This window comes from Pelodiscus sinensis, chromosome 6 (genome assembly GCF_049634645.1).
Source record: "Pelodiscus sinensis isolate JC-2024 chromosome 6, ASM4963464v1, whole genome shotgun sequence".
In the NCBI taxonomy this organism is placed as follows: Eukaryota; Metazoa; Chordata; order Testudines; family Trionychidae; genus Pelodiscus; species Pelodiscus sinensis.
The window spans coordinates 83,491,451-83,516,260 of NC_134716.1; the positions used below are offsets into that span (position 1 = coordinate 83,491,451).

The 24,810-nt window shown below is 42.8% G+C and overlaps 1 protein-coding gene across 2 annotated transcripts in view; it reads left to right on the forward strand.

Annotated features, from left to right (window-relative positions):
- Positions 1 to 16,253, forward strand: part of ARHGEF28 (Rho guanine nucleotide exchange factor 28) — a 66,713-nt gene extending 50,460 nt beyond the window's left edge. For both annotated transcript variants that reach the window (XM_075932258.1, XM_075932259.1), the window contains 5 exons: positions 262 to 300; positions 387 to 434; positions 1,783 to 2,271; positions 3,970 to 4,237; positions 15,793 to 16,253. In XM_075932258.1, the coding sequence (XP_075788373.1) occupies positions 262 to 300; positions 387 to 434; positions 1,783 to 2,271; positions 3,970 to 4,237; positions 15,793 to 15,956 (1,008 nt within the window). In that variant the 3' untranslated portion in view covers positions 15,957 to 16,253. The remainder of the gene's footprint in view (positions 1 to 261; positions 301 to 386; positions 435 to 1,782; positions 2,272 to 3,969; positions 4,238 to 15,792) is intronic.
- The last annotated feature ends 8,557 nt before the right edge of the window (positions 16,254 to 24,810 follow it).

The window sequence follows — 24,810 nt, forward strand, 5'->3', positions numbered from 1 at the left end:
AAAATTATGGATGAAATGCTTCTTGTTTTACAGTTGTCCTTGGGCTTGCTAGTGATTGCTAGTGTTGGTGAATTATTAGTCTTCATAGATTACTGTTTTCGTCTTTTTTCACATGACACAAAGGAAAGTTTGACTGAGTACCAGTAATTGCATGCATTAGCAATATGAGTATTTGGGCTAGGAAAAAAGCATTACTTTGAATATCCTATTTCAAAGTTTATAACAGCTATTCAGTTCAATGTGTATTTATATTTATTGTAGGTGGAACACATTAATTTCTCAGGTTCCACATCAACAGAGGTGAGTATGAAGTCTAAATATGAATTTATCATTTAATTAAACTTCATAGCTGTCATAATTTTGAAAATCCTTCTCTTATTTTCCAGGTTGTACAAGCAATCCAGAATTTAACCCGTCTCTTGTATAGCATACAGGTGAGAACTCTGTTAAATTCATACAGTAATGAATCTTTTAATGTTTCACTTTAAAAAAGGTTTTTAATCTTGCCCCATATTACAATCTGTTGACTTTTTCACTATTGCATAATTCAAATAACATATAACAGGCGTTGATTTATATTATGCTGCAGTGATAATCTCCTTTCAAGAATTTCCAAAGGGCTACAGAGAAAATAAGATGGAGGATCCAGACCAATCTGTCAAATTCCACCTGATCTCCTTTCCAGATATTGTTCAGAATTATGGAAAATTTGGATATTTCAGTTAAAACACTCCCTAGATCATGTAAATTGTATAACTAGCTTTTGCATAATAGAACACCTCCCTCCCCTCTGAGTCCCTTAGCTTTATTGTCAGGAGTCAGATTTGGATATGGTTGACCAGTAATTGAAGAGATTTGTGTAATGCTTAGAATAACCTACTGGGAGTTGGACTTCTAGGTTCTGTTGCCAGCTATACTGCTAACTCACTGTGTGATCTTGGCTATATTATTTAACTTCATAACTGTAAACAGGGTACAATTACCAAGAATGGTCAAAAAGTGGAAAATCCCACATTTCAGTATTAGTTTTCATCTCACATAAAAATGGAAATACTAAAAATAAAAAATATAAACTTATTAAAAATGTTGACATTTACAATTAAAAGGTCAAAATGTGTCATTTTAAAGTGAAATATTTTTGTTTTCCAAAAGAAAAAAATCATTAAAAATGAGACTTTTCTCATGAAAAATTTTAATTTTGATAAAGCCACATTTTTCCATGGGAAAATTTTTCAGTCCAGAAATTTGGATTAGAGCTGCTAATTGCTTGGCTACATCCATTGGAGGTGTGAGACCTAATTAATTAGTTTGTAAAGTGTTCGTGAAACTACATCTACTGTACAAGTGTGCGACAATGCAGTTGCTGCAGTTAGCTGTGTCTATCCTGGGAGTTTGGTCTGTATAATAGGATGTTGAGCTTTTTGAAATCTGTTGATGAAAAGCAACATTGCTGATCTCTCTGCAGAAGCCCTTTTTATTGATTTATTGCACCATGGCATCTAGCACAATGAGGCTTTGAGCCTAACTGGTGCTTCTGGGGATGGCTATAATATTAAAATGAGATGATAATATTCATCAGTAACTAAAAACTCCCTGAAAAGGAGCAAAATGATGCTGTTCATTCCAAAATGTCATGAATGAACACAGAACTGTGCAAGCATGATGAACAGACTCCAAAGAAACACTTGAGCACTGATTAAGGAAAATAATAATATATTTACACAATGCTTATATAGAAAATTCCTAACCAAAGGGAAATTAATATTTGTTTTTGGTGACTAGGCAGCCGTAACCATCCAGGACAGTCATGTGGAGATCCATAAGACACTACTGCAAGAGCATGAAAGGACTAGTTGTGGGCACAGTTCTCGTGGAAACCTACTGCTTGACCAGGAAAAATACCGAAATTTGGAAAAACAAAGGGAAGAACTAGCAAATATACAGAAACTTCAGCAACAGTTTCATCAGGAGCAGCAGCGCTGGGCCCGTGAGTGTGACCAGCAACAACGGGAACAGGAGATAAGAGAGAGTCAGCTGCAGGAGCGGGAGAGAGATTGCATGTGTCAGGAAGAGAATCTTCACAGGAACCAGGGAGAACTGGAGCATCAGCTGCAAGAGTTCCAGCAGGACCTAGAAAGGCTTAAGGAGGGCCAGCGGATGGTGGAAATAGAAAGAGATAAGGTGAAGATGCAACAAAAGATATTGTGGCACTGGCAACACAGCCGCCAGAGCAGCTTGCCAGCAACATTGCCATCTTCAGTGAGCAATGAGGTACATAATTTCCCCTCGATAATTCTCCCCTGACTCAGACTATTTTATTATGCTGACCTACACTTGAGATGTTGAAATTGCAGGAAGTGTTCTCTGAGCAGGGCCGGCTCGAGCCATTCCTGCGCCTCGGGCAGCAGGCACGTGACGCATGCGCGACTCTGCCCCCGGACACATAGTGCATGCGTGGCCCCGCCCCCCTCTCTCCCAGCGCGCTGCGCACCTTGCAGCTGCAATTGGGTGTGCGGTGCCCCTTACAGCTGCCATCAGGTGCCCCCCATAGGTTGGCGCCCCGGGCAGCTGCCCGGCTAACTCCCCCCTTAATCCAGCCCTGTCTCTGTTACTTCATTTGGTAACTTGAGTTGGTGTGTATGGGACCTTGCTTCAGGAGGAACCATGGGCTGGGAGCCCTGCAGAATGGAACTTGGCCTATGGGTTATAAATGTGAGGAAATAAAAAGATTCATCACATCCACATTTTACTCTGCCACTATTGCTTTCCCATTAAATAGTTGGGAAATGTTTTATTTTCTGGACCAAGAGGGGCCCTATTTCTCAGAGGAAGGCTAGATCCATATGTGAGTACAGACTGTTGAGGATCTGACCCTTAGAAATCTCTAGACAGTCGTGTCAGTCCCTTTGCAACAGTGCTGGTGCAAGGGAGCAGTGTGGGAGCCATGGGTGGGTAAAAGGCTGCTTTCGGCCACCCTCTCTCTCAAGAAGCCTCTTGGATGTGGGTGGGAGGAGTTGTGCTGCAGGTCAGCAAAATCCTGACCAGTATAGTGCCTGGTGGGAGCCATCGTCAGTTGACACAATTTACAGAATCCAAGTCTGCTCTGAGATACGAAGGAGCCAAACTGCGCAACGACCCCTCCCCCCCCAACAATCTTGAGAGTTAGGGGCAAAAGAGCGAAAAGTTGACAGAAAACCACGTATGTCCCTGACCAGCCCCAGCTGAGGCTCAGTTCAGGCCAGCATTCAAAGTGAGAAGTGAATGAGGACCTCTGTCCATTTGCCTACTTATTTGACCTGACCCTTGAAAGCAGTGTGAGCACCAGTGCAGATGGAGATTATTTCAGTTTCCAGTGTGTGTGTGTGTGTGTGTGTGTGTATTTGAATGTTGCAATGCTAACAGCTCCCTCCACACCCCTCATCAAGTTCCTGTTTTCCATCCCTTTGACTAAACTTTATAAGCTACTCACTATGGCTGAACTTCAGTCTTTGTCCCCAAAGACTGTCTCCAGGGTGGCCTCATGGATTGACCCACCTCTCTGCCTGTTGCAAGATTTGCTGAAAAAGAAAACACTGATGGCTTTTTAAAAGCTTCTTTCAGTTTGTATCTGGGGTGATTATCTTGCCATGTCTGCTCATTCTTTCCAAGTATCACAGTCCAACACTGACAGATGGAAAGAGTAGCAAAAGCTCACTCCTCCCCGGATCTGGCCCATTGTTATTTCCCATTTGGAAAACATTAATATGTTTTTTTAAAGTTATGAATAGAGTTGTAACATTATTTAGCAGTCTCTTGTTGATTAAACATGTTTTATTGTATAAGAATAATGTGTTTATCCTAGTACCTGGTATATAAAGTGGGTTTTTGTTATAAATTTCACCCTTATAGGCAGCTAGTATAAGAGGGGACCTTATGAGAGACAATGATGAAGTGGTCAGCTACATAATTTGCTTGTTTTGTCTTGTGCAGATAATGGGACGCAATCAGATGGAGAGCTTCTGTGGTGAAAATTCATTCTTCATAAATGAAGCTTTAGTACAGATGTCATTAAACAGTCTCAACAGGTCAAATCCAACTCTAGTTTACCAGGATGGTGTATATGGGATAAACACCGCCAGTTCAGAAATAAGCAGGACTAGTGAAAATCCACCAGCAGTCACCCATGAACTCTGGAAGTCTACTGCTCCCTGCCATCAGGTATCCTCCTGCAAAAGCAACAAGGATTCTTGTAATAATGGTAAATAACACTTTAAATCTGCATGTAATAGACAAAACAGGCAGTCCATCACCTTTTAATGGGATTATTTCTATAATTCCTAAAGGCAATTTAGTAGTAAAAGTGAATACTGATAATATTGTAGCAGTGTGAGTGGACATGTGGCTGGTACTTGATCACAGTTTGATTGTGATGATGTGTGAGCAGAGTTTCTAATACAGTGATTTGATTGAGACAATTCAGTTATGCTGACTGAGGGGAGGCAAGAAAAGGAAGTCAGAGAAATTGAACAAAAGTAGGCCCTTCAGCTACTAAGTTGCATAGCAATTCACTATAGGTAATATTTTTAAAGTGCCTAAATCAAGCGGTGTGGTGAACCCCCAAATAGATATGGGGTATGTTATTCCATTATAACTCAGTCTTTGCAAAAGCTATTCTGTTTTGTGTTTGTATCTTGGATACGACCAAATTAAAGCCTTTTTCAACATGCTAAGGTTTGCTAGTATTTGACATTACTGTATAAAATGTCAAGTCTCCAAACAAGTGGCTACAGCAAGAACCTTCCTGTTCAATACTTGACATTTGTGAGTTAGACAAGTTCTAAATTATAATTTCCAAATTATGATTAGACCTTAGAATAATCCTTGAACATAACCTTGGCTTCAGAACCTCAGTGAGGGTCTACGGAGAATAGCATTGAAAGACTCATCTTAATCATGGCAAGAAAATCACATAATTTCTAAAATAAAGGAATTGTGAACAATAAGTAGCATGAGCATAAGAATAGCTGTTACTGTAGGATCTTCATTAAATTTGCAAAATTACAGAATCTACAACTGGGAAAGATGTAGATAAAACATGTTTGGCTTCTGTTACAGCTGTTGATAGATACTATTTCATAAAATCTCACACTCAATGTTAAAACAGGTGAGTAGAGCCCTGTGTAGATAGAAAATTTGTATCTGCATCTGTATCTGCAAAAATGAGCCATGGATATCCCCATTAGCACCCACAGATGTGGATACCTGTGAATATACATATGCAGGGTTTTAGATACGAAATTTGTATCCACATCTATATGTGCAAAGATGAGCTGCAGATAGGCACATCTGAAGATGCAGATGAGTGTGGATATAAAGCGGGTATCTGCAGATTTTCAGGGCTCTACAGGTGAGTTTTAACAAGTAGTATTGTTCTATGGATTGAAAATTTGCTGAAGGATTGAAATTAAAGTTAATGATAAACTCCAAAGTATCAAGTTTTTAAGGAGGCAGCTAGCTTGGGGTATCATGAGGTTTTATTTCAGCTTTGGTCTTATTGAATATCTTCCTTGATTCATTACCGTTTGTAAGTCACTCTGATGAACCTGGTAGAAAAGCTGATTTGCTGTATATTTGAGAGAGTTTGTGTGTGTCTGTTTGTTCAAGAACTTCCCCTAACATGGTAAGAGCTCAGACCACCAAATTCAGTTCACAGTTTCCTCTTACTGTAACTTAAACAAGGTAAAGGATTGGTTGTTCCAAGAAAATGGGATATGCCTGGAATTGGATTGCTTTTCATGAAACCATACAGAAAAGAGACAGAATCACCAGACAGGTGAGAGGGAGTAACTGGAGGCACCCTCCCCCACAGCTGGGACTGCCCCAGCCCTGAGCCTCCCAATCCCAAGGTGTCTTTTAGGGAGGGCTGGTGCTGAAGCTCTCCCCCTCCCCCCATCCCCTATTCATATGGGAACATTGCTGCCTGCTCCTCTTTGTCAGGTAGTGAGGGGAAACTGCACAGTTTACTACATTCTTCACTCTGGCTGGGGAGCACAGGTGGAGCCCAGGATCCACTGGAGACCCCAGGCTTCACAGCACCTGCCCCTTTGAAAGACACAGAGGTGGCAGTTTCAAAGGGGAAACTGCTGCACAGCTGATCAGCTGTACATCAGCTTCCACTTTGAAACGGCCCCCTCCGCCCAAGGGGCAGCAGAACCCAGGGTCCGGGGAAATGCCGCGGGGAGCTTGGAGTCCCCAATTGACCCCAGGCTCCATGGCAGCTGCTCCTTTGAATCGCTGCAGAGGTCGTGTTTTAAAGGGGCAGCCTGCCACACAGCTGATCTGCGGATCAGCTGTGCAGTGGGCTGCCCCTTTAAAATGCCTCCTCTGCACATTTTCAAGGGTAGCTGCCATGGAGCCCAGGCTCAGCTGGGGACTCCCCAGCTGACCCTGGGCTCCTAGCGGCATGAAGTACAGCATGGAGCCCAGGGTCAGCAGGGGACTCAGAGTCCCCCACTGACCCCGGGCTCCATGGCTTTGAAATGCACAAGAGCTCCCGCTGGGAACTCTTGTGCATTTCAAAGCAGGCACGCCACGTGCAGCCCGGAATCAGCAGGACTTCCTGCTGGCCCCCGGCGGTACGCGGAGTTCCATATTCCTCGGAAGTGCCTATCAACTAGGCAATGGAAGTTCCATCAACTAATCGACTAGTCAGTTAATCGCATTTTAACATCCTTATCTCCTACTGCCTTTTAAATTGCAGAGCTGCAGTGAGGTTTGGTCCCAGCGTGAGCCGGAACTGAGCGGGGCTGCCTTCCCCTATTAAGTGATCTAGTAGTAGTTAAAAACTCTATCGACTTTTTGATTACTAAAATAACCTAGATTTAACATCCCTAATTCCTATGCACACAGCTGGTAACATTCATTGTGGTTCTTTTGTATAAAAAAACAATTCTAAAGTTTTATTATCATTATTTTCCCTTGATCAGTTGAGGGCAGCTATATTATTTTCCAACTCATTAAAGTAGGTCAATAAAACATGTTAATTGTTAGCAGAATATCCATTGACTCATGTGTATCATTATCCATCTAAAGGTTCAATGCTTACCACACATACAACATTAAAATAATTAGGTGTGAATTCTTGATTAAGCAGTATCAGACAGCTGATGGGCAGCGCTCCATACTGAGATGAGACTGTAGGCATTTCGTATGTAGAAGAGTGTGATTTCTAGTAATACATGATTTTCAGTCTCTGCTGTTAGTGTCCAGTGGAAATCCTGTAGGGAGAACATGTTTTAAAAGCTGGTTGGTTCTCGTTCTCGTTCTCTCTCTTCCTCTCTCTTCCCCCCCCCCCCCCGAGTTGCACCCATTTTAGCCAGCTATGAACTTGGTCCATAAGCTTTTAACTGAATCCTCCTAAACAATTGTTTAATGGGTGTTTATATCCCTAGTCCAGAGACTCTGTAACTTAAAAAGGGAAAGGAGGGTAACTATGGCATTAACCCACCTCCCTGTGCCAGGTGGCAGAAATGGCCACACATAGGTAGGGGGCACATCCATATTCTTGCCAAGAGGGGCACAGTGGCAGTGCACTCCAGCTTGTATTTAATTGCCTCTGCTCCTGGCATCCCCATGGGGCAGCACACTTCATCCTGTTGCTGGTATGGTGGGTTGTTCACAGCCACAGCTGAACCCCTAATGTGTAAAATACATTCAATACTGGGAAAATATTCAGCATGGAATAAAAATCCTAACAACTCTCAAGTAGAATCTCACTGGGGATTTGGCCATTGCTAATGATTTTATATACAAGACAGATACTGTGGTGATAGGCAGAATATAGACAAATGCAGTAATGACGTAGGCTGGAATTTTCAGATGAACCTAAGGGATTTAGACACTCGGTTCCCATAAAATTGCAATGGTCAGTGAATGCCTAATTCCTGCCTTTGTAAAGCCCAGACTCCATCACATGTACAGGTAACACAATACTTAAGAAAAACGTAACAAAAAACTAATAGTCTAGTAGTACCAAGGCTTCTGTAAAAGCTTCCCATTATGTAGGAATGCTGGTTTGGGGCTTACATACAGTACCTCTGCCATAGCAAAATACCTTTGGGCTGAACTTGACATGTCAGCTGTTAGTCCTGATGGGATGGGATAAAACCTGGTGCATGGTACAAAAGTTGATGTGTGGTTATTTAGAAAAACATGGCATTTTTAAAAAGTATTTTATGCAAAAAGTAGCTGATATGTATGCTGTGTGGCTCCTGAAATCACAGTAACCTCATTCAGGGAACATGATGGCAGCTGATGTTGGGTTGGGCCATAAGGAATTCTACATCTACTCCATGGGATGTCATTGCATATGGACTGTAAGGGGGCCTGAGAGGAGAAAGGGAATCTGGGTTAGAGCGGGAGGGAGCTGTAGAGGACTTCGTTATTCACGCTCACATTTTATGGTAGTGGTGTGCTATTAAATTCCCTGACACCCTGTCTGTACCTTTCTGTCCACATCATTATGGTGTTTGATCACCTGAGGCCAACCTGAAGAGACCAGTTTCCAGGACAGAGTGGTAATCAGGGAACCATTTGTGATATTGAATCAATACAGCATGACAGTGGGCTGAAGGTGGGGAGTCAGTCAGTTTTTCCTGTTAGTCACTTTCCCTGCTGCATTACCAGGCCAGTCCCTTGTTTTGCTCGTCCACAGCATTGTACATGGGTGCAAATGACAAAGCAGTGTAACTTGCACCAATTTTCTGACCACTGTACACCTCAATTACAGCTCTTTATATGACCTCTGCTTTTTCCTCAGCCATCCATGGAACCTGAACCTGCTTATATTTGCCCTCTATTGTTAGTCTGGCTGGACAGAAATGACATCCCTTATGAGTTTCTCTTCCTTGCACAGTTCATTTACATGCATTTGGGCCATCTCTTTTACATTTAAACAGAATTTGATTAGTTTTTTTTTAATGCTAAAACTGCCTACATATTTCTGTGTCTTAGCTCTTTGTGGACTTTAAAGCTCACCAGCTATTTAAAGAACCTCTAGCTCCTTTTGTCATTAAATGGTTTCAATAACTCTCATTTAAACTCACAGGGCCAGATGCTCAGCTGAGGGAAAAGGGTGGCTTAAAGCCATTTTTCCACTGTATCTATACTAGGTTGGCCTGGGCTGAAGCAGTTGCTAGTGTAGCATACAGTTGTCTAAGGCTTTTCAGACACCTGGTTCCTACCCTTTCCTGCCTTCAACTCACCCTCTGAGGTAGGGTAGCTGGTGTAGCTGACTAACCCTGCACTGGGAGAGCCTTCCTCTCCTCAGCTCTGCCTAGAGGAAAAATGGAGAAGCTGAGGATTTGACCTTTTGTATGTTTAAATAAGAGGTAGTAAAATAAAACAGATCATCACCATCTAGCTGTTTAATACAAGAACACTTACCCAGCATTGCTCGGGTCCTTCTGGGCGGGGGCGTGGGGTTGCAGGAAACAGGGCAGGGTGACTTCAAAGTAGGAATAAGAGATCCTCCGGAAAAGGGCTTTTTTCCGGAGGATCGGGGCCAGTGTAGACGCTCTTTTCCGGCTTTTCTAAAAGCCAGAAAAAAGCGGCGGACATTTTTATTTAAATGCCGCGGGGGATATTTAAATCCCCCGCGGATTTCCCTATTATGACCTGTAAAATTAGCATGCCCCTTTCGGAAAAGGGGCCAGTGTAGACGTAGCCATCCTGTTTTTGTGGCACAACCAAACCCTGACCTTGGTTTAAGTTATGAAAAGAGGAAGCTGCCTACCAAATTTGGTGGTCCTAGCTCTTACCGTTTAGGAGGAGTTCTTGAACAAATTGAATCAATGACAGATGGATGCACAAACTCTCTAAAAAACATATAGATAGATAGATCTGAGAAGAAGCAACAAGATGTTTTGAGGCCAGCTCCAGTACTAAATTGCCTGAGGACTCCCCTTTCTCAGAGGAACCCACATCTGCTCCTGCAGAGCAACTTTCCAGTTGTTACATGCTGCTGAAATTGGGACCAAGAATCTGGCCCTCTGTTCATGTTGGCTGCCATATCCTCTTCCTTTCCCACACAGTCTGCTTTTGCCAAGGTTTAGCGTCACTTGGAAATAACCATGATGCATGGAACAGGATGTTATGAGCAATTATATTAATAATTTCACAGAGAAATAATTGAATCATAATGGGGCTGGTGCAGCTAGGTGCTGAACACATCTTGTGAGAGGTTGAGTGCCCTCAGCTCACAAAAAAATCAGACACGGTTGACAGTGTTCAGAACCTCAAAAGAAGTGCTCTGGTTTAAACCATGTTCTGCCAAAGAGATCTGGAGCTACTCCTCAGTGGCCATAGTAGTGTGATGCTCTAAAATTTGGAAATTTTGCTTCAAAGTTGGGGGAGGAGAAGGTAAAAAATAAGCAGAACAAAGTACTGCTTAACTCAGAATTAGTTGTATAATCTTCCTTGTGTGTGTCTGTTATATTTAGTGTCTGCTGTAGGCAGGAGAGTTAGATGGGACCCACCAAAAGAAGCTCACACATAGAGCTGTCCTATACCTTTACTCGTAATCTGCAGTGGCTTTTTATGCAGTTGAGTTAATACTTAATTATTAATATTAGAGAATATTTATTTCTAGTAAACTCCACTTTAGCACGTGAGTATTATAATTTCTTCCTTTTTTAATGGAACTCTGCCCCAGTGTGGATTGTTTGGATGAGCATACAATAGGCTTAGGCCTTGGGCTGGTAGCTATTAAGTACATTTTTCAAGCTCTGCTCTAAAGGTTTTGATTAGATGTTGGATATGCATTTAAAGTAAGGAGGATTTATCTTAATCTATCCGTGCTCATCTGTCACTAAACTGCAACACATTTTCCTGCACTGCAGACCATACATCAGGGTTCTGAAGAAGAGGATCATGCTCTTTTTAGCTGTCACTACTATTCATAACAAGGGTATGTCTACATTGCAACACTTTCAAAATAAGCAGTCCACATCCACACAGCAGGCAGTTATTCGAAATAGTGTCAAAATACTGACTGTCAAGTTGGACTTCTTACTCTGACTCCTGTAACCGTCATTGTACGTGGAATAAGGAAAGTCAGAGGAAGAGTGCTCTATTTCAAAATAAGTGCTGTGCAGATATTCCCTATTTCGAAATAAGCTACGCAATTGAAATAGCTCAATTTCCGTAGCTTATTTTGAGTTAAGCCCTCCAGTGTAGATGCAGCCCCAAGAGTGCAGAGTGGCATACATGTAAACATACAACAGGCCCAATTTGTTTAACTCTTCCTGCATTCGAGGTACTCATTTGCTGTTTTGAGACAGTTCCTTCATTCTTCCCTGAACAGCTAGCATCTTGCTGCCAACTGTGGTACCATCTGCTCTCTGGAGAGTTCTCATTGCACTGAAGCACCCTCTCCATGCACAGGCCCTGCCTAATAAAAGCACAATGTGTCTCTAAGATGACACAGTCAGTCTATGTTCCGGCTTATTCAAATGGCAGCCAAGAATAGTGCTTTCTTCATCTGTCAGCTTACACCAAGCATTTGAAGGCCAAAAAATATTTGATACCGTCATAGTGGCTGAAACATCCCATATTTGAGACTCATGTGCTCTTGAACTTTGAAAGAGCTATTTTAAGAGCCTCATAATAAAGCAATGGCTACTCCTCATTTTGGCTTAACCTCATTGTTCCTTTAAGCTATGTCTACACAACAGCATTATTTTGGAATAATTGATGTGATTCTGAAATAACAAAATCCATGTCTACACTACAAGCAGTTATTTCAACATTAGGTTGAAATAAGGTTGAGCTGAAGGACTTCTTATTCTGACTCCTGTAACCCTCATTTTATGAGGAGTAAGGGAAGTTGAAGGAAGAGTGGTGACAGTGCCAAAAGCTGAAATAAGCTACGCAATTAAACTCTTTTGACTTGAGCTAAGTTAATTGCATACCTTATTTCGGCTTTTACGCCGCTGTGTAGACGTGCCCTTACAGTTCTCGTGTTCCCTCTCCCTGCCTCACATGTGACACCCACAACATGTGGGCCTTTGGCGTAGCATTGTAACATCACAGGAGCCACCATCCTCTGCAGCAGGGGGTAACTTACAGGTTTAAACTAGTTTACATGCAAATTCTCAGAATTTAAATTCTTTAAACTGTGATTTGAAGACCTCAATAACTCAGGTCAGGTACACACTATAGGGGAAGGTCGGTTTAAGGTATGCAATTGCAGCTATGTAAAAACATAGGTGGAATTGACATATTTTAAGCTGAGTTGTGGCACCATCCTCGCAGCAGGAGGCTGACAGGAGAAAGGCCCCCATTGACTTCCCTTATTCCTCATGACAGCAAGGAGTACCAATGCTGATGGGGGCGCCCTCAGCATTCGATTTAGGGGTCTTCACTAGGCCCGCTAAATCGATCTCCAGAAGTTCAACATCAGCAGCATCAATCTGTGAAGTGAAGACATGGCCTCAGAGGAGTGGGTAGGAGAAGATCTGTTGCCTGGAATGTGCTGAATAATGTTGGTCCTAGCTGTTCTTAAAGTCTGTGTGTGTGAGCAGAATTCCAAAAACTGTCCATAAATCATTTCTTTCAATCGTGATGTCAGGAGTCAGAAGTGTTTCCATGTGTTGTAAATGCTTGCCTCTTGTTGTACAAATGGAACCATTTGTGAACTGTATGTTGCAAAATGTGTTTGAGCCACCAAAGCAGTTATTGGTTTGTTGTCTAAATGTAGTGGAAAATAGCCACAGCAAAGGCTTTTCATTTTCCTTCCTTTTCTCAAATTTGTAATTAGCAGGAAGTGCATAATCAGTGACACCTAAAGAGCAAGATCTTCACAATACAAATCACACTTAGCACTCATGGTACATTGTACATTCAAAGCACTGTAGAGACATTACTCAGGTAATCCTATGATGTCCTTGGGAGGGAGGTAGCTACATACTGATGTCTTTACATACTGGGGTAAACTGAGAATAAGAGGGAAGTAACTAGATCCAAGTAACAATAAAGGTCAGTGGCATAGCCAGGATCAGAAATCAAGACTTGCTGATGCCAATACCCCTTGGGTGCAGTCCTCTGTGCAATACCACCTTCTCCTTGTGATGCAGGTTGCATCTCAAAACATAACAGTACAATGATACAGCTTCTAAAGGAAACCACATATTCTGTTAGAATTGGAAAAAATATAGAGAATGGCAAAAAATACAATTAGGGGTATGGAACAGCTTCCATATGCGGAGTGATAAAAAAAAAGACTGGAACTTTTCAACTTGGAAAAGAGATGAAGCAAGCAGTGGCATTTGACAGAGGCCTGTAAAATCATGAATGGTTGGAGAAAGTGTATAAGGATGTGTTATTTACCCCTTCACATAATACAAGAAACAGGGATAGCCTAATAAATGAATAAGCTATAGGTTTAAAACAAAAGAGTACAGACAGTCCCCAGGTTACGTACAAGATAGGGACTGTAGGTTTGTTCTTAAGTTGAATCTGTATGTAAGTCGGAACTGGCGACAGCCGCTGCTGAAACTGATCAGTTTCAACCGCGGCTGAATCTGGATGCCAGTTCTGACTTACATACAGATTCAACTTAAGAAACCCAGGCGTCCCCAAGTCAGCTGCTGCTGAAACTGATCAGCGGCTGATTCCAGGAAGCCTGGGGCAGAGCAACTCTGCCTTGGCCTTCCTGTAGTCAGCCGCTGGTCAGTTTCAGCAGCGGCTGACTTGGGGACGCCTGGGGCAGAGCAGCTGGGGTGCTGCTGGGTTGCTCCAGTAGCGCGGCTCCTTGGCGCTACTGGAGCAACCCAGCAGCACCCCAGCTGCTCTGCCCCAGGCGTCCTGATTCAGCCGCTGCTGAAACTGACCAGCAGCGGCTGAATCAGGACGCCTGGGGCAGAGCAGCTGGGGTGCTGCCGGGTTGGTCCGGAGCGGTGCTGCGGGACCAACCCGGCAACCCCCAGCTGCTCTACCCCAGGGGTAGGCAAGAAAAGCCTGGTCTGCTGGGAGGGGCACTAGCTGCACCCCGCCCCCCAGCAGACCAGGGAGACGGGGGTGGCGGGACCGCCCAAGTCCTCCACGGCTTTGCTCCGTCTCCCTGGTCTGCTGACCTGGGAGACGCGGAGCAAAGCCGCAGAGCACGCGGGCAGCGGGACAGTCCAGGCGCGCCGCGGCTGTCCCACTGCTGGCGTGCTCCGAGGCTTTGCTCCCCATCTCCCTGGTCTGCTGGTCAGACCAGGGAGACGGAGAGCAAAGCCGCGGAGCACGCCCGCAGCGGGCGTGCTCCAAGGCTTTGCTCCCCGTCTCCCTGTAGACCAGGGAGATAGAGAGCAAAGCCGCGGAGCACACCCGCAGCGGGACAGCCCAGGCGCGCCCGGGCTGTCCCGCTGCGGGCGTGCTCCGCGGCTTTGCTCCTGTCTCCCTGGTCTGCTGGGGGGGTCCAGCAAAGCCGCTGGACCCCCCCCAGCAGACCAGGGAGACAGGAGCAAAGCCGCCGTCTGGGCGGCTTTGCTCCTGGGCAGACGAGCAAAGCCGCCCAGGCGGCAGCTTTGCTCGGGTGTCCCTGATCTGCTGGGGGGGTCCAGCGGCTTTGCTGGACCCCCCCAGTAGACCAGGGAGACCGGGAGAAGCTTTTCTCGCCCCGGAGGACACGGGTGGTGACCCGCTGCCCGTGAGCTCCGGGGCTAGAAAAGCCCCGTTTGTAAGTGCGGATCCGACATAAGTTGGATCCGCGTAAGTCGGGGACTGCCTGTACTTCACACAACGCACAGTCACTCTCTCAAACTTGCTGCTTGGGGTTGTTGCAAAGGCCAAAAATATAACTGGTTTCAAACAAGATTTAGGTACGTTCAGGGAAGATAGGTCCATCAAGGGCTATTAGCCAAGATGATGAAGGACAGAACCCTGTGCTCTGGGTGTGTCTAACTTTGAGTACCAGCACCTGGGAGATGGCTCATTTGATAACTGCCCTTTTCTGTTCATTCACTCTGAAGAATCTGGCATTGGGTCAGACCAATGGTCCATCTCACCCAGTATACTGGCTTCCAGTTGTGGTTGGTACCAGTTTGGCTGTTATGTAATTTACACAAAAATGTACCCACAAATAAAATGTCAGACTAGCTGAAAATACACCCCTTATGTGCGGACATATTTTTTAACAAGGACAAACGGAACATGTACTATATGCTGCCTTTCAAACGCATCTCTTATGGTACTTATACTAGGGATGTTAAAAATGCATTTATTGGGTAAACATGTAACTGCTGAAAATTTACATGCAGGGTGGGGAACTGCCTGCTCCCTCCCCTGTGCTGCATTCGGGCACTGGCTCCTGCCTGCTCCTCCCCTCCCCCCATGCTGACACAGAAGGGTATGGAGGTGTGCATGCATGTGACTGTTAAGGTAAACTGATGTGCCCAGGCTCATCTGTTAACTGTTTAAACGTCTACACCATCATATCCCTAATTGATACCATTGTGTAAGTGCATGCAGAACAACTACAGAATAGATACAAACTTCTTTTATGGATATAGTTGTCATTTTTAATCATTTTACCAAAAACATAAGCATCAGCCCAAGCCCTTGAAAGCAATGGAAAGATATCCATTGATTTCACTCTGCTATGACAAAAGCCTGCATTTTGCTTCACTGTAGGGGTGGATTCCTATCATAATTAGGTTTTTCCTTATACACAAATACTGTATGTACATTGTGGTGGTTTAACAAATGGTAAGAATTTTGTTGTCAGTTGTGAGTTTGTTTATGCTATTGTGTCTTCTATATGTGTTACAGACTTAACTCTGTCCCAGATCCAGTGCCCAAGAACGCACAGTCTGAATCGTGGATGCATTCAGGTCCAGCCGCTTGTAGAGGTTGAACTGCTGAACCCGCCATCTTACAGCTCACAAGATGCAGAAAATGGAGCAAGAGTTGAAGAAAATATTGTTTACCTCTGATCACACAATTTCTAATACCAGTAGCACTTTGGAATAAAGTTATATTTAGTTTTTCTAACTGTATGCCTTGATGACCAAAAAGCTCTAAGGGGTAGTATTTAATATTCAGTGCAAGATTTTCACCTACATACCTATAACAATTAAGTTATTTTTTTAAAAGCATTTTTTGTAATCTTTAATTTATGACACATTGTTTCCAGTGCTTCATAAGGAGCAACCAAAAGAAGGACATGATCTGAAGTATTGTTTATAAATGTCATAAGGATACCACATAAAACTACTGATAGGAACTATAAAGATCTGTGTTGCTTTTCTCTTAAGTTTAGAAGTGCAGATTTCAGGTGTTGAGAGATAAGTGCCTATGCGTGAGCTTTCATAGTATGAATTGGTAACTTTTAAAAAATAGTTATGAGAGTGGAAGATGTAAGAGTGAGCGTGGTAATGTTTATAAAAATGGACTCTGCATGGAAGACAAAATGGGTTTCTGAGTTACTAGCCTTGCAGCTCTCTTCAGAATTGGATTCAGACATGAATCACCTCACAGAAGAGGCTGATTATGGAGGTTTCAGTTTAGACCTTAGCAGAAGTCTGTTTATAACACAGTCTCATTGGGACGTGCTTTCTGCGCACAGGTACTGTAGGTCAGTTCGCAATGTGTAGTATAACTGTGCCTGGTCATGGAAAGTGCCTTACCTACATTAGCAGTAGAATTCACCAAATGAAGCATTCCCACAGGGGAGGGAAAGGAAGAGAAGAACATGTTGTGTCTTTAGTCCTAACTGAATCCCATTGAGATGCCACTGCTTTTCCATAAAGAGAAAGCCACCTTTTTGCTTTCCCGCAATATGCTAGAGAATAATAAACCAGGTCTGATTTTTGGCTTTTTTTTCCACAAATATTTGTATACTTCTGTTGGTCTTAATAAATATGCTGTACCTCTCTAAAAGGCTTTAACTTTCATGACACTCATGCAGTGAACAGAGTTAGAAGACCTTTGTCTAAAATGTGTGTTGTCGAGTCCTGCATCTGCAGCCTATGATGTCACACAGTAGTGACTGAATGGAAAACAAATGAATTACACCACACTAGTCTCATTTGGTAGATAAACTAGTTCACATAGGCCTTAGATCAGTGGTTTCACCCTTTTTAGTAAGGTACCCACCAACTGCACTTGCCTTTTTTTTTTAAACAGTCCATCCAGACACTGGGGGGGGGGGGGGGAGAGGAGAAGGATATCAGGGACACAAGCCAGTATCTTTCTCCTCCAGAACTGGTCACATGCAACAGCGCCCTCCACCCCAAGCCTGACTCCACACCAGCAGCTCCTCTCCTTCAGGGCTGGGCTTGGCTTCTTGCTCCTTGTGTTGTAACCTGGCACATGAGGTCACAGTGCTGAGTGGTTATGGGATGTTGGATGCAAGGTCAACAGTACCTGGAACAAGACCCAGCCACACTGATCCCATCTCACAGTGGTAGTTCCTGTTCTTTCTCCAGCTCTCCCTCTCCACCTGCCCTACAAACCATCCAGAATATACCTGTGGGCCACAATCAACCATTTGGGAAATATTGCCTTAGATCAGGGGTGGAGAATCTTTTTTGAGTCATGAGCCGCTGATCTACAGAAAAGTCAATCGGGCCATGCACAAGCAAAAAAACAAAAGCAAAAAATCCTTTAATGACATGATCCCTGATTGAGAAGGAGATAAACACTCCCCACATTCCCCTCCCACACCAGAGCCTGGAGGGGTAGGGGAAGGCAGCCTTGTAGATTTTGTGTGCTCCAGCCCTCCAAGGGAATAGCAGGGGGGCTGGAGCACCAGCACAGGCTCCCCAATGCTGGGTGGGGCCCTGAGTCTCAGGAGCCGCATCTGGCTCCCAGGCCTGAGGTTTCCCCACCCCCGCCTTAGATAGTCACAAGCCTCTACCAAGAAGTTGACGGAATAGAAATCTACCTGCATGGTTGTCAGCAGGTCAGTCTTCTGAATATAATGCCTGAACCCTCATTGTAATGACTGACTTCCTATTGTTGTAACTTGTACCTTCAGTCATTGGGATTAGAAATAGTATTCAAGTGGCCTTATCCAAGCTTGACCTCATTGGGCTACCAGAAGGGGTAACTTTCATTTAGGCTTAAGCAAATGACAAGCTCATTCCCCAAACATACTGGACCAGCTCCACCGCTGATATTAAGTGGTGTCACTCATACCAGCCGAGGATCTGCCCAAATATCTGGTTTTAGTGATATGCTACCAAATGTGCCCCAATACAGACCACTCTAATTGGACAAGAGTCCTCCTGCTACAAATGCTTTAAAAAGGTCACAGATATAAAAATATTAAAATAGTTACTAACATGATGGTTTCAGACTCCTATGGAGGGAACAAGCCAGTCCTTGAATATTTTACCAGCCACTGAACAAGCAAAGTTGCTGTTAGACACAGTTGTTTAGAGAGTTTCTAAATAGCAGTGGCAGTGCCAGGATACACCTCATTATGCCTCTTTCAGCCCAAACATCAGTAGGTGACTTTTGCCCAAATTTCCCCTTCCATAATGCCTCACAATGAGTTTTCTTGCACGCTCACTGAAGCACCCGGTGTTAGTGCTTATTAAAGCAACTATTGAGAGTAGAGCGGCCTTAGTTCAAAATCAGAATCCTCAAGGGGAAAAGATTTTATTTCTCCCTCATGAAGTTCACTGAGAATGTTGGAAAGCTTCAGAAGTAGCTGGCTTGTGCTTCAGCTATTATTGAAACTCCTCAAGCTCCCTAATGCCAATTGCCAAACAACATACTTTATTTTGCTCACCTGTGTTTACAATAAAACTTAAGAGACTGAAGAAGGAAAGACAGGAAACAGGTGGCCTCTGGATTTAGGCACTTGAAATGAAGAAAATATTTACAAAATAGCCCCGGCTGCCATAGGCAGGTGGTCTTGAACATGAGCTCTCTTGTGCAACCTGAACACTCTCCATTAGTTAGCCATTTTTAATATTTAGCTAAATTGAAACATGAGCCTTTAAGAACTAATGAAAATCAGCTAGTTCAGGCTAACAACAATGAAACTGCCTCCCTGGAATAGCACTGTGTCTTTTCAAAAGCCACCTGAGTAGACTGGTTGTCCATGCATTGGAAGGAGAATATTAATGATCCCTCCTCCTTTTCTCATTTTTAGTGAAATGTATTTCAGAGAACTGGTTCCACTTAGTCTCTGACCTTCTACAGCTGTTTAATAGTACAAATCACCTTGCTTGTTATTACACCATTTAGCAGCAGGTTTATTTTACAGGTGTCAAGCATTCCTGTCATGTGCTTTCAACTCCACAGGTATACTATGCTTCCTCTTTCTATCACAACTTCCAGAGCAGTTTTTCTTTGGCTCTTTAGCAGTACATTTCAATATTGACAATAAAGAAGATTCATTTTATTAAGAGGCACCCACATTTGTGGTGGTCTGCTTTCTCCCTGCTCTTAGAAAAAAATATTAAAGTGATCCTCAAACATTTAAGAAAGGAGTGTTTCTTCAAGTTGATACCTGAACCATGTCCAGTATCTTTAGTTTGCTGTGATTATGAGATGCAAAGCAAAGGTATCATACAAAACAGTGTGGTAAAGGGTGTTAATTTTTAAGGCCAACTCAAAATTAAGCTTTTCAGCAAACATGCACGTGCTGGGCATTACAAAAAGTCTAATGACTTTCATGAAGTGCTCAGTCTTACAAGATGTTGAGCACACAAACTTTGGGCAGTTGGTACGTGGCAAGCTTGAGCTGGAACATACTAAATACCTGAGATTTTTTCTTATTTTATGCTACAAATGACAAAAAGATAAAGCCGCCTAGTACCTCTCTCTCGAGCCACATATTTGCCAGTGCACAAAGCATGTATTATTGAAATGATTAAGCCAAGCTATTTTCCATGAACATGACTAAATTCAATAAAAATGGTTGACTTCTTAGCAAAGAGCAGAACTTACTTACTGAGGTGATTTTTAAAATCTCTCATAAGATTTGGCACATAAAATGGCAATATTTTCCCTTGCTGCTGCCCCTAGGGCTGCATTAATTTCCATAGCAGCCCTTGACATGCAAAATTGAGAAAGACTTTGCACTGCACTTCATCAAGCTGGTGTAAATTCTATAGTAATGTGTGTAACACTTGCCAGTACACACAATATGTCGCTATTTGGTCAGAGAAATTGCACATAGCTATCATGAATATATACCTTTAGTACTAGTTTTGATTGATTTTTTTTAAAATGGAAATGGAAAGGCCTTCCTTATAGAATGGTAGCTTGATGCTGAGAGTGGAGTTTTTCACATAGATTGACTGAAACATCAGAAAGCCCTGAGATTTCCTTGAGATCTTATGATGAATAAATTGTTTGGATAAAATCTCAATCCAGGATTCTCCTGGGTCCCAGCTTTTTGCTGAACCCTAATATTTCTTTATTTTATATGCGGCAACACTTTTGTGTATCATATGATGTTATTACATTAATTCTCAGGTGGAGGATGAGGATAGGTGAGCAGTTTAGATGTCTCATGGACATACTACCAATCTTTTTCTTTTTGAATCATAGTCCCAGCAATGTCACAGTGCTTCCCAAGATAATGCATTAATTCACTGATCTCCAGTAAATAGCTACATATAAAAACACTGCAGAAATAACAGTTTGCTCCAAACTCAAGAATCTTTGTAATGAAAATAATTATATATTAAGCTCTCATCTCTAAAAAAGGGCACATCCTCTCTCAGCAACAATCAAGCCATGGGATTATGGTAATGGCTGTAGTCTGGTTTTGTGTAGTAAGCAAGCGAAGGTTACTGGACACGTAGTTATATGTGTAGGCCTGTGTGAAACCACACTGGCTCCATCCTGTTTTTCTTTCTAATAGAAACCTGGACATTTTTCATACTGCTTCATGCTTCCCCCAGGGGACAGCCCCTTGCTTTGTATCACTGTGTGTTCTATATTGTGCCTAGGAGGCAAAGTACAGAATCTAAAACTAATTCCTTTGAATTAATTAATCGAACAATGGGCAATGGACCCAAAGCTAACAGCCTTGAGGCTCATTTAAAGACCAAGGATGACTAAATGGTTCAGTAAGGACCTCAGTGATACTGTATTGGCAAAATAGACCAGCCATCTTGCTCTGGGAGATTTTAATATGAGTCCATACTGTAAAGGCCACAGATGCAATGTAAACCCCCCAACGCCAAACTCAAAGGAACTAAGGATCATTATGAATCTCACCACTTTCTGTTCCAAGAACAAAGTAAACTTTTTTTTTAAAATCTTTCATTTCAAATACATAGCAACTTGTCGATAGAAAAAGAAAAGAAAACCCCTAGTGAAACAAGCATTGCCACGGCACTCACAATTCTCCTCATGAGGTGAGCATGTGAGTAAGAAAGAAGTACGCAAGACCAAGATTTGTCATATCACTTAATGCCCTACTGCAAGGCATTCAATATATGAACAGAATGAGTACAAAGAAATATATGAAAATAAAATTTACAGATGGTCAGAATGATCAGCTATTTCATCTGGAGCCTCACATCAAACAATAAACATCCTTTCTATCTCTTACTCCTGTTGTTCTGGTTATTGATGCACATATTGTCATGCAGTACAGTACTTTGAGATTCATTTAAATCATGGGTTCCCAAACTGGGGGGCATGAAGGAATTCCAGGGGGGTGCAAGGTGACCCAGCCTCGCCTCCTCCCGTCAATCCCTTTGCTATTTTTGTTTTTTTTTTTTTTTGCTCAACAAGTTTTGTTGCCTGGGGGATGGGAGGGGGGGGCATGAAGGTTTCTCAAGAATCAAAAAGGGGATGTTATGCCAAAAAGTTTAGGAACCACTGATTTAAATGAATTTCAACAACACAGTACATCAGCTTTATCTAAAAGCACCTTAAAGTGAGATTACACTTAAATTACACTTATAGGGAGTTAGAGAATCCCACCGGTCTCAAAAGCCCTAATCAGTTCTCTCCCTGAAGCTCAGACTCAGGACCATTGAGGAATATGAGGTTTCAAAAGCTTTCTGAAAATATTTTTCAGCAAAACATTTAAGAACACAGACCTCAGAATGTTCTATTCTTCTGGGAAATTTGATGCTCAGAATATCTGTGGTGAAATCCCCCAAAATACATTCCTACCATCTCTAATTTCAATTAACTATAACTTGATTAGTGTGTAAATTATTAATTCAACAAAAACCTTCAGATAGGCAGAAAATTTTCCTTAAAGCTTGTTCAGCTGTTGCAAATCCATTATTTCTATAAACAGTATAGTCAACAGTTCTAAGGTAATTATAGAGCTGGATTTGAACCAACACCCCATAACCAAAAGATCTGAAGCATTTGGAAAGTTCAGTAGTTCTTTGAATGCTGATCCCTATGAGTAGTCCCCTGTGGGTAGACATGCACCAGGAATTCAGAGAAGCTTCCTTTCAGATTCAACACTTGTGTGATCTCAAGATGGCCAACGATAGAAGAGTGCAAGTTCATGGCTGTGCTGGAGAAAAACATTACTGGATTGGAGGGGCAAGTTGAGACACTACTAAAATCAAAGAAGTTCCTACAAAGCCAAGTTCCAGAAACACCAATACCCCAAGATAAAGGAAACCTAGATCTGTCTACAAAGCAATTGCGGAGAGAGGAAGTCAGGGAAGAAGACTGCCAGTTCATAATCTCAATCTGCTATGTTGTAGTTTGAATCCATTGCCCTTGTCCAGCCCTCTGTGACAAGAGAACAATTTTTCTCCATTTTTATGGCACTGTTTCAAGCATTTGAAGACTGTTATGATGATGACCCACCCCTTAATTTCCTTTTATCCTTCAACCTTTGCTCATTTGGCTTGCAGTCTTTCCCTTTGACTATCTGTGTCACTCATCTCTGCATTCTTTAGTTTCTCCACATCCTTTCTATGTGGTGTTGAGCAAAATTAGACTAGACTGCAGAGCTCCGGTATCCCGGAAAAGCTCTGCCATATCCAAGGAACACGTCCGCTTTTTCGGAACAGTTTCCAAAATAACGGACGTGTTATTTCAGCATTCCTGTATGCCTCTTGGTGAGAGGAATAAGGGATGTTCCAAAATAGGAGTTTTTTTCAGAAATTTGGCCCCGTGTGGCTGGGCCAAATTTCGGAAAAGCCTCTTTTGGGGAAAAAGCAGAAAAAGATACGTAAATTGTGGTTTGCAATTTGTGTATTTTTTCTGACTTTTCCCTGCAGTGTAGACATAGCCTCAGTGCTCCATCTTAGGCCCAATCTGCACCAAACAGAACGACACTATCACCTTCCATGACTTGCACGCTGTGCCTCTGTTAATGCAATCTAAAACTGCTTTTGCTTTTTCTACAACAGCATTACACTGTTGATTCATATTAAGACTGTGAGCCAGCACAACTCCCAGATCGTGACAGGAGAAAAATAGAGAAGGAACCAGAGAGGCAGGTAGTCTGCCCTGTCCTCCATCTCCTCTGTTGGAGACACAAAGAGAGCGAGGGTGCCTGCACAGATCAACAGACGCTGCTTTCAGGAATTCTGACTTCAGGCACATGGGCCAGGTCTACACTGGACTTGGAAGGTTGGCTTAAGGTACACAACTCCAGCCATGCAAAATACATAGTTGGAGTCGGCTTACCTTAAGCCAACCCATGTCAGCGTCCACGCTGCAGGAGGCTGATAGGAGTAAGCACTTACATAAGTTTCTCTTGCTCCTTGCAGGAGCTGCCCTCAGCACTCGATTTATGGGTCTATACTAGATCCACTAAATTGAATGCCAGAAGATTGACTTTCGGAACATCGATCTTCTGGTAAGCCTATACGGGCCCATGGAGCACAGTGGAATAGAGAGAGAAACCACACATTTCCGATAACCTCCACTTACTGAATCCAAACTTCACCCAGTCAAACCTATCTCTGATTAAATTAAATATTTAAAACTTAGATTACAAACTAGCAGACACAGAAATACACAGGTAGGACTGTTCTAATCAAATAATGCAACTGGATCTACACAGGCTGGTTTGAGTTTAATAAAGGATGAGCTTGATTGGGGGATCCTGAGGGGGCACATACACTGGAAGGGAGAGATCACCTTTCTCCAGGGCATGATCCCCTTCAAAATCTCTCTGCAGGGCAGGGATTTACAAATGAGAAAGGTTGCGAGCAATACTTACATTATTCCTTTCAGCAGGTGTCTACTAAACTATTTCTGAGGATTCATGACTTCTCTGCAGAGCCCTGTGTGCCACACATGGATTATTCCACGCCTCCTGGGAAGCAAGCAGTACATCTGCACTAGGATGGCCCTAAGAAATAGAACTTTGAGGACCAATCTCTTTTTGCAGAAGGTTGGGGAGTGGGGCATGAGACAGAATGGGTGGCTGGAGATTCAAACTTGTCCTCCTCTACAGTCTGCCTTGGAGCAACTTGGCCCAATAATATCCACCAGCAACCAGGATGAATGCATCTTGTGTACACCAGAATGAACGTAGCTTGTATTAAAATGTCTATCTGCAATGTGCATGTTTGGTGATCTAACCTGTATACTTTTACCATATTGTCAATTAATGAAATTCTACTGCTACATGAAATCTCACAGCAAGCTCCAAATTCTCATTTTATAGAAAGGAAAAAGGTTGAGCATGTTATACTAACATGTGCGGTGTTTAATCTTCAAAGCTAGATGTACCTTCAAAGATCCATAATCTATTCAGTAAATATTGCTTCTTGTACTTCAAAAGGAAGCAATAATTAGATTAACCCAAGGCTGAGATTAACATTTAATTTATATAGGCCCCCCAGAGCAGCAATTTTGTCCAAATACAATCTCAAAATCCTGTTC